General features: G+C 33.6%; 1 protein-coding gene across 2 annotated transcripts; it reads right to left on the reverse strand.

Moving 5' to 3' along the window:
• Nucleotides 1–2,708: 2,708 nt before the first annotated feature.
• Nucleotides 2,709–8,644, reverse strand: LOC118737232 (solute carrier family 25 member 45). 2 transcript variants are annotated; one of them, XM_036467606.1, is made up of 6 exons: nt 8,070–8,644; nt 4,595–4,707; nt 4,264–4,504; nt 4,072–4,186; nt 3,718–3,988; nt 2,709–2,921 (listed from the first exon to the last, which is right to left on the reverse strand). In XM_036467606.1, exons 1-6 carry the CDS (start codon nt 8,104–8,106, stop codon nt 2,787–2,789), a joined length of 912 nt encoding a protein of 303 aa, XP_036323499.1. In that variant the 5' UTR covers nt 8,107–8,644; the 3' UTR covers nt 2,709–2,786. The 2 variants fall into 2 exon arrangements, with proteins under 2 accessions (XP_036323499.1, XP_036323500.1); XM_036467607.1 differs by lacking the exon at nt 8,070–8,644 and having other exon boundaries at nt 4,264–4,487; nt 4,595–4,752.
• Nucleotides 8,645–9,681: the final 1,037 nt, after the last annotated feature.

The raw sequence follows: 9,681 nt of genomic DNA on the forward strand, positions 1-9,681 counted from the left end.
ATACTCAATTACTGAAAATAACTGTAAAGTTAACATATACGTAGATAGTCAAGCAGAGATTAAGGCTCATACCCATTTACGTCACAAAATGACCTTAGAAGCAGGGAGGCCATAAATAGGGCAGCAGAAACCAGGCGACTGCATATTTATTGGGTCCCCGGTCACAAGGGCATTTCAGGTAACGAAATAGTATATGAGATTGCCAAGAGCGGAATCCACTTGGTTCTAGAACAATAGAATAACATTCCGATACCGCTAAAAAATCTTTATAACGAAATATACTAGAGGGTGAAAAAGCTATAACTATATCGAGATGGAATTCACTAAACACCTGCAAAATCTCTAAAGTCATGTGCAAACTGGAAAACGGGACTCAAACCCGGTTTATACTATCGCTGGCACGAAGAGTTTGCAGAACTATGATAGGTGTCCTAAAAGGACATAACATATTGGCAGTGCACGCAATCAAAATGGGGGATTGCTGTCAGTGAAGTTTTGCAGGAAATGCATGATGACGGGAACAAGGGAGACCCGAGAACACATCCTATGCCATTGTCCTGCTGTAGCAAAAACACGATTGAAAGAGCAATTTTTGGCAAAAAATGACAGTTACGCGGTTTTGCAGAACGATTATATGCGGCGTTGTACCTTAAACGACGATTTTCTTAATCCCATCGAAATCGATAACATGAAAATGTATGGGAAATCCTCCTGTAAATGTTAAATATTTACTTTATAATATGAATAAAATGAACATAGTACATATTAGGTATTTAAAAAAATTGCAAATTTATAATAAAAAAAATGAACTTCCTTTGAAAGAGTACAATTTAAATCGAAGGAATAATTCAGGTATATTTTTATATTAATATATAATGTTTACAATTTTCTAGTATTGTGGGATTTACGAGCATAATAAAATATTTTTATATCTACTCTTAAGACTTGTTTTCTATAGTTCCTGACATCTTTTCTTTCTTTTTTTTTACTTAATTAATAACACGGTTCAACAAAATTTGGTCGTATTTCATCTCAAAAACGGGACCAACTTCATCTTATAGATTTTTTTATGCTGATTTGAAGTGTATTTACAACATTTTTCTAGCACGTCCAGTTTTTGAGAAGATAGCTGTTTACATATTTCAAAAAATAATAATAATAATAATTAATAGAATTTGGATGTAGTTTTTCCGAAGAAAAAACTACTTATTAATGAAAATACAATTCGTCTGATAGATTCAATCTCATGTCGAAGAGTTAACTAAAAATGAGTGAAGAGTTGTTGTTTTCCCACAGATACGAAAATCTCAATCTATGAAATTATTTTAAAAACAAAGTGATTTCATGAACAAATCCACATTAAACATTGACATTAAATACCCGGCGCGCAAGTATTAAGGGCTGGTTTCTCCAACTCAACTTAACTTAGTTTAGCCATTTTTTGGACTTAAGTCAAAAGTTAGCCTACCTTTTACGCAGCTTATTCTTGACTAAGTCTAAAAAACTGGCAACACTAGGTTAAGTTGGGTTGGAGAAACTAGCCCTAAATATAGTTTGGTACCTTTCCGAAAACTACCGCTGCATGGTAAGCAGGAGTGGTTTTACATCCATTTCAAGCATCTTCGATAGAAGAACTTTCAGTTAGATATAATGAGATAAACTTATATAGTTATATGGGCGGTATCAGGCCCATTTTCAAAAATTCCATAATAATATTACTTCCTTTCTAGGGATTGTGGGTAGTATCAATTTTCAGTTTATTAGCGTCCTTAAATTTCGAAATACAGAAGTGTCAAGCATTCCTCAAATTTACCGTTATATGAAATGTGGTCGTGATTTTAGTCCAATCTCAATAATTTTCAACGTTATGCTTTTATGTGGCAAGTACAATAATCGCACTGAGTTTGGTAGAAATTAGTCGAACGGTTAAAGAGATACACACATGTGGTCATAAGTGGGCGGTGCCATGCCCATTTCTCAAAATTCTATCATACACGTATTTTTTGCCAAAGAATTATTGCAAGCATAAATTTTGAATAAATTAGCTTGAGTATTTGATTTATCGAAGATTTCGCATTTCTCTAAATTACCGTTATATGGAATGTGGGCGTGGTTATTGTCCGATTTCTTAAATTTTCAGCTGCTTGATATGTTGTATCAAGGCCAACTGTGCCAAGAAGCGGTTACCTAGATATCACATGTGGCTATGCATATTTCCCAAAAATTTATAATCAGCCTCATTGCGAGAGTCTTGTCGAATGCAAGCCGTTTTACGAGAGTCGAATCGTATTGAAAATCTCACGCCATTGCTTAAAATTTCCATTCGACTAGTGTATTAAAACCCGATTTCGATAACTCTTTTTGCATCGGAAAGGTAGTGTCTTAGAGGTATTCCCATATTAAACGGATTTAGATCCGATCATTGGATCATTAAATATATATATATATATATATATATTTATGAGAAGTGAAGTCGTTTTTTTGGTAAAAATTACTTGTTAACTTTTTTTTTGAAATTTGCAATTTTTGCCATTTTGCGACCCTTCAACAGTTTTTTTTCTCAAAAAGTCTATAAATGAGGTCGGTGCTATTTCTAGATAAAATACGATCAAGTTTCAAAGTTACTACTTAGAAAACAAGAACTTGTAGGATAATTAAAAAAGAAATGAACTTTGCATTAAAAAAAATTAAAGCATATTTTTGACCTGCACTTAGTTTTTCAGTAATTATTATTTTTTAAATAATTTTTGACATTTTTTTTTTCTGATAAGTCTTGAGTTTAAGCCTTATATGTAGGAGCCATTTAGCTTGTGAAACCACTCCAGTGCATATTCGTAGCCTAAAAATGTTGCTGCATTAACTGGCATTGCACGCACCACTAGCATCCAACTACCACGGAATAAACGACGCCAACCGTAGAGCTAAGAATATACGAACATAGTTGTAGGTTAACACTTAATGTATGTATGTACATACAGTATTGGCCAATATAATAGCACCCCCATTTCAAAGTGATATTGTTTGCCACTCATGTTTATTTATTTATTTTTAAGAATTTTCAATTAAAATACAGTTCATTCTCTCACAAAACTCACATAAACTCAAGTTTAAAACTTTTTAAAAGACCACAAAAAAGTGCAAAAAATTTTCACCCAAATTTCAAACTTTTTTCTCAGAATAGGTAGAATTTTTTTGAATACACAGTTTTATAGCCCATTCAATTTTAGTCCAATAATGTGCAAGTTTCAAGTGGCTAAAAATTACCGTTGATTTTTTAGAATTTTTTTCGCCGAGGATGTTACGGGTTTCTGCCATATAAAAATAAATTGTGTTTAGTCGTTATATGGAAGCAAATGAGACAAAAAAAATTCTAAAAAATCAACGGTAATCTTTAGCGACTTGAAACTTGGACATTGTTGGACTAAAATTAAATGCGCTATAAAACTGTGTATTCAAAAAAATTCTAGAGCTTCTGAGAAAAAACTTTGAAATTTAAGGGAAAGTTTGTTGCGCTTTTTTGCGGTCTTTTAAAAAGTTTAAAACATGGGTTTGTATGGGTTTTGTTAGAGAATGAAATGTATTTTAATTGAAAATTCTTAAAAATTAATAACTAAACATAAGTGGCAAACAATATCGCTTTGAAAGGGGGGTGCTATAGATATGTCCAATACTGTATGTATGTAAGTATGTACCTAAAATATGATTTTAAGAAATTACCTTAAAATTTTTCACCAAACAATGCCTTATACTACGATATTGCCTACTACTTTCTGCTTGCATAATGGTCTTCACAACATCAAAAGGTATCACGCATACCCAGGACAGGATCCCGGCCCAAGCTCCAGCCAAAGTTGTCACAAAGAAGTCGACATTTGAATTTTCATTTTTTATGCGTTCTTGTCTCCTGTTTTGCACTATGGGTGTTTTTTCCAGAAAGTCGACGGTTTGACGGTAAACCATCATATAAATTCCATAGGGAAATACATCACTTGAAAAAAGAAGCACAAGAAAACAAAAATCATTTTGAAAGTAGTTGTGCCAAAAGAAGTCGTCATTGATCATGCTACTTACCGGCACATCATTGGTAGTAAACCTCTATACAAGCCAGATACTCCATCCACTTTTATGACTTTTCTAAAAACGCCCCAGGGAGTGCGCCGTTGCCCGAAAATGTATTCGTTGTAATCTACAAGTGAGTAAATAAAATAACTAGGTGTGTACGTGGGCGAGCAAATATGGTTTTTTAATCAATTAGTTACTCACAGCAATGTGTCTGTAATCTAACTTTAATCAATTCAATGGGGCATGCAATAAAGGACTGCACAAAGCCAGCGATGGATCCAGCAATGAACATATTCTGGTATTCCAACTGTTCACGTTGGTAATCACTGTGGCAGACCCGTCGCAATTGCCTTAAATGGTTGCCATAGATGCCGAAGAGAATGGAGTTAATTGCACCGGTTGTGACAAAAGGAAATAGCATCCCTCTGTAAAAGCCATTTAACTTTAAAGAGTTTATTTGAATTGAAGTCTTTTATATTTGAACTTGAACGATATGTTTGTATTAAAAGTATGTAAATACTTAAACACTTACGCCATTATTTCGATTATAAATTTGTCGCACAGCGCTCGGAACGGATGAGTTTGATGCTTGTTGCCATGTTTTAATAGTGTCCAGAGGATGGCCGATGAGTACTCCACATGCGCCTACGATATATGTATGTAAAATATTTGTCACTAAGAAAGCTTAACTACACGTACATATATGTACGTACATAAATAATTTTTATATTTAAATAGAAATCCTGCAATAATGCTTATGGATGTAAAAACAAGGATGGCTGTAGCTATTAATTTAATTTGTATTTAACTCTTAATTTCATATTTATGCAAGTACAGCGACCAAAAAAAATAAAATGAAAAATTCAACAAGTAGATAATATTTTTCACAATATTTACAATGGCGGTCTTCTCACCAAGCTCGTTGCTTCGTTAGTTGGTAGTTTTACACATATTTTGGTTGTGTAAAGAAACGAAAGCGCTAAACGCCAAGTAACTTGATCGGTAGAGATGGCAATTAGCTGGTTCACGTTAAAATTTAGATGAAAATGAAGGCGCAAAATGCATTACAAAGTTTTCTTATATGCACATATATAATGGAATTGCTATAAATAAACTGTCGCGATATTAGTCAAAAAGGTCATTCACAGCAAAATACGTTGCCAAACTGTTATACGTGTTTTTACCACAGATTAGGATTCTTTTCTGGAATGGACTTCTGGTTAAAACAATTGACTTCCGGTCTGTCAAACCGACTTCCGATTTCGACCGAAAGATAGAGCATCCTCGACTTGGTAATCTATTTTTTTTTCGTCTCGTTTTCCAATAAAAACATTTTTGCTCATTTCAGAAGAGCCGGACGAGTTTTACTTCGAGGGTCATTTAGAGGTTGTAGAAGGCACCTCCCAGAAAAAAAGTTTCAAACGTATTTTTACCCTCAGAATCCGAATCTGTAGTAAAAACATGTATGTATGTGAAATTAAAAAAAAAAATGCACTTCCCGTCAATTAGACCCACTTCAGGCCGAAACCGGAAGTCGATAATACTACCAAAAGCTAAAGCATCCCTTATTTGGTAGGTCATACTTTTGCGTTTTTCAATAAAAAAAAAAAATGTCCCTCAATTTTAGAGGTGGTAATGCAATGTAAGGGGTGGACGGGGTGATCTACGATACCTTCTTTAAATAGGTAAACATATTTTTTTTTACAAATGCCAAAATATGTACATATGGAGAGGAGAATGCTTCCTAAATGTATGCTTTGATATTGATACTGAAATTTAGAAACGTGCTAAGCAAGGGTTTAAGAACAACAACCGGTTTTAACGAAATTTTTAAATTGAAATTTAACTCAAATTTTATTTTTAATTGTAATTTTTATTTAATTTTCCTCAGAATCACGAATATTTCAATTTGATAGATGAAAAGCTCCGAACAGTGTTGCCACTATTCGTCTTTTCCGACCAAATTTGATCGCTTCTTTTTCATTTGGTAAGTTGGTAGGCAAAGTAAGATTTTGGTTGGATAGTTGAATTTAGTTTTTAAATTTTTAATTATAAAAATATATATTTCAAACATCGTTTGCATATAAATATTTGCCAATTGTACCTTTTAAACATTTGCCAATCTGGCCTTTAAAAATAAGAAAACCTAATTGGTTTGGCCACTGATGGGCGGGCTGAAAACATTACTGAGTGCGAAAACCGATTTATTTTATATAAAGTGCACATGCCACTCACTTCATTCATTCATCTCAATTGCATTGAGACACTGTGCCGCAACATATATACTAGTTTATTTTCCCACAGTCCAAAGAGGATACATGAACTGAAGGCATTTCAGGACTACTGTTCGGTAAAACCCTACAAAATCTTGTGCATATCTCAAACACGATGGCTTTCACTAGAAAGCATTGTGTTAATAATAGTTGAGCAATGGGATAGTTTGAAACTTTATTTTATTTCCTGCTTTCACGAAGTAAACGGTATACGATCTGCCAGACGGAATATTAAAATATGGCTGACTTCCAATACGTATCACAATACAATGTTTGGAAACTGCGGTATTCAAACTGTTTTTATATGCAGAATTGCGACACACTGCAACCATAGTGCATCTCCAAAAACAATTTACTAATTCCCACCAATCTGTACCCAACTTGATATACTCATTGCGCTTGCCCATAGCAAAAAACATTAAGGCTTTTTAAAACATATTTCATTTGTATAAATAAATAAATCAAATAGTCATTCTCTAATAGAGTCGAAAATACCGTTTTTTTTTGTTAAAAAGGGGGCTACAACAACATATTTTCATGTTGTACTCAACCTTACCTACAACCTACAGTTTTGTTTCAGATATATTCTGTGTTTTGTTTTTTGTAAGTATTATCTTAATATGTATAAAAAAAATGCATAATTATTAAAAAAAAAACATCCTTGCATAAATTCGTGCTAAGCAAAAATAACTTCAAATTCTAGCACCTGTACAAAAAAGGAAAAAAAAAGTTTGTTTATTCGGTTCTGCCATTTGTTAATTAGCAAATATTTGTATGAATGAAAGTGATGTACGAATGTGCATATATATATATATTACATGCATGTGTGTACATACAAACATACATTTGTGTGCACGTATGTAAATATGCATTACAAGTGTGCCTCAGTGAAAGTAGGTTTTTATTTCAAATGCCAAAAATACTGCAAAAGATCAGGGGCGCCAGGCATGAACTTGAACAAACTCGAAGGCGGAAGATACGAATATAGAATGTATGTACATATATACAAATGTATGTCCGAACACGTGCAGGGGCAATGGATCTCTTTATGAGGCTAGACAATTTTTTATCTGTTTACTCTGTATATATTTTGTATTTACCTACAGTCTGTCTTATAGAAACGTGGCCGGCAAAATTTTATCACACTAGGCCGTTACAAAAAAAAAAACAAAAAATTTAGACTGAAATTCACTTGTTTCGTGAAAAATTACCAAAGAGTACAACGTTTTAATAAAATGAGTTCCGCAGATGAAAGACAATTTGAAGTGATGTTGCCCTGTTCACAGCCTCAATGACCAAAAATGTCACGAGCAACTGTAGAATAGTACTTCAAGAAGTCGAAGGTGTTTGTAAAATAGTGGGTTAAGCCGCTAAACGTCGTCAACTTCTCTTTCAGGCGTAGGCAGACTTATCCGTGCGTAAAGCTGAAACCGTTTTAACACACTATGCACCTTACTAATAACATTGCATTAAAAATTAAAAATGTAAAAATGCACTTTGTCTGTAGCGAATTAATAAAATATGTACTTTCCAAGTTGTTGCGGGCACGCTTCTAATAGACGGACTGTACATACATATGTATGTATGTATGTATGCATATGTTGCGAGTGTACTAACATTGCATCACATTTTAACTAACAGTGAACAAATTGGTGGATCGCAATAAACATATCTGTATGAATGATGAAACGTGTACTGCATTTTTTGCACAAAAGAGTCCAATATTTTACTCACCGCCAATGCAGCCAGCACCGAAATCGTCCCATTTCATTATTGGCCAATTATTATTATTTTTATTTTTTTTTTTACGCTTATTCAAAAAATAGCTTATTGATTTGTTGCAAAAAATATTTTTATTTCATAAATGCTTGTTACTTTTATGTAATTTATATATGTAATAAAATAATTAACGTTCTACTATTAATTAGTATTGTATTTCCCATCGAACCGAAACATCGTATGTAGTGAATGCGCACAAAATAGCGAGCCACTAGATCAATGATGGATGCACTGCCAGACAAGCAAGAGTAATTGCAAAAGCATACTAAATATACTTGTGTACGAAATAAGCACAGGCATGCACTTTTCAAAGTTTCAAAAGCTCTGCCAGTTAAAGTGATGCGCTGACTAATGCATTGCAGTTCCTTCCACCAATTGAATTTCTAATCGACTTAACTTTTTGCCACCTTTTTCGTATTCAGAAAGTGCACGATATCGCGAACAATTGAAACTACACTGCATTGGTAAATAAATGACTAGTCGTTATGAACCAAAATAATTTCATTCTTGAAGCTCTAATTTGAGGATGAGATGTCAAGCCAATAGTTGCACTTTCTAAATAGTCATCTACTCGATTCAAATTTAGTGAAATAAATTGACAGCCGTTTTCTCTCCAATACAATTTAAAATGGAAAAGCGAACTCGCTACGGGATGCCGTAATTTCGAACAAAAATTTCGAATCGAATATGATTCCATCACGGATTCCGTGATTGGAGCCCTGGCTAAATTCGCTGTTCAAATAGCTTCCAACATCATCATAAGGCTACGATTACTATCCTTGCAAATACGTTTCATCCGTCAGAACAAGGACTTAATGTAACCTTGTACTTACTACCAAGTAACTAGTTGATTCTTGGTTCTCTCATTTCTGCCGATAAATATCTACATTCTGTAATACTCTATGCCAGTCATATCGCGGAAACGCGTATTATCGAACACAAGACTAACTATTTCATGAGTATTTAGGTATGATACAAAAACTAAAAAACGTTGAAATTCCCCGTCAGAACGACAGGAACAATCCATCGCACTGAAACTAATTTTTCGGCATTCGCACCCATGCACATTAGGTCAAATGATTACTTTTTCTGTGCGAAATTAATAGTAGCTAAAATATTGCATTATTTGAAATAGACTTTTCTGCTTTTTTGTATGTTCAAATGGTGAGCATATGTGTTTAAGTATGTAGTTCTCAAAAACATTGTCCAATTAGCTTGGTTTTGACACAAGTTATTTTCTTACCATACTCAACCCCCTCTCCCTTAAAATGTGCTACATAATAAAATAAGTATGGCCACATGTACATACATAAATGGTTTCTTCTAGTGATTAATTACGGCATTATCGAAATTCCTAAATTAAAAAAAAGAAAAATATTTACTACATGTCTCGCAGATATGCCTTGAGCAGAGATTCCTAAAGCAGTCTTCATAAAACACTTCATTTTCACTTGCGGTTTTAGTATTTCCAAATTCTATACCGATATTATTTATCTTCAGAATGCAAATGCTGCTTTGTGACACAATTACCAAAACTTCCTGAAAAGAATACGAACGTTTTTGAAAC

Source organism: Rhagoletis pomonella, unplaced genomic scaffold (genome assembly GCF_013731165.1).
Source record: "Rhagoletis pomonella isolate Grant_MI unplaced genomic scaffold, Rhpom_1.0 Rhpom_scaffold_00004, whole genome shotgun sequence".
Classification (NCBI taxonomy): domain Eukaryota; kingdom Metazoa; phylum Arthropoda; class Insecta; order Diptera; family Tephritidae; genus Rhagoletis; species Rhagoletis pomonella.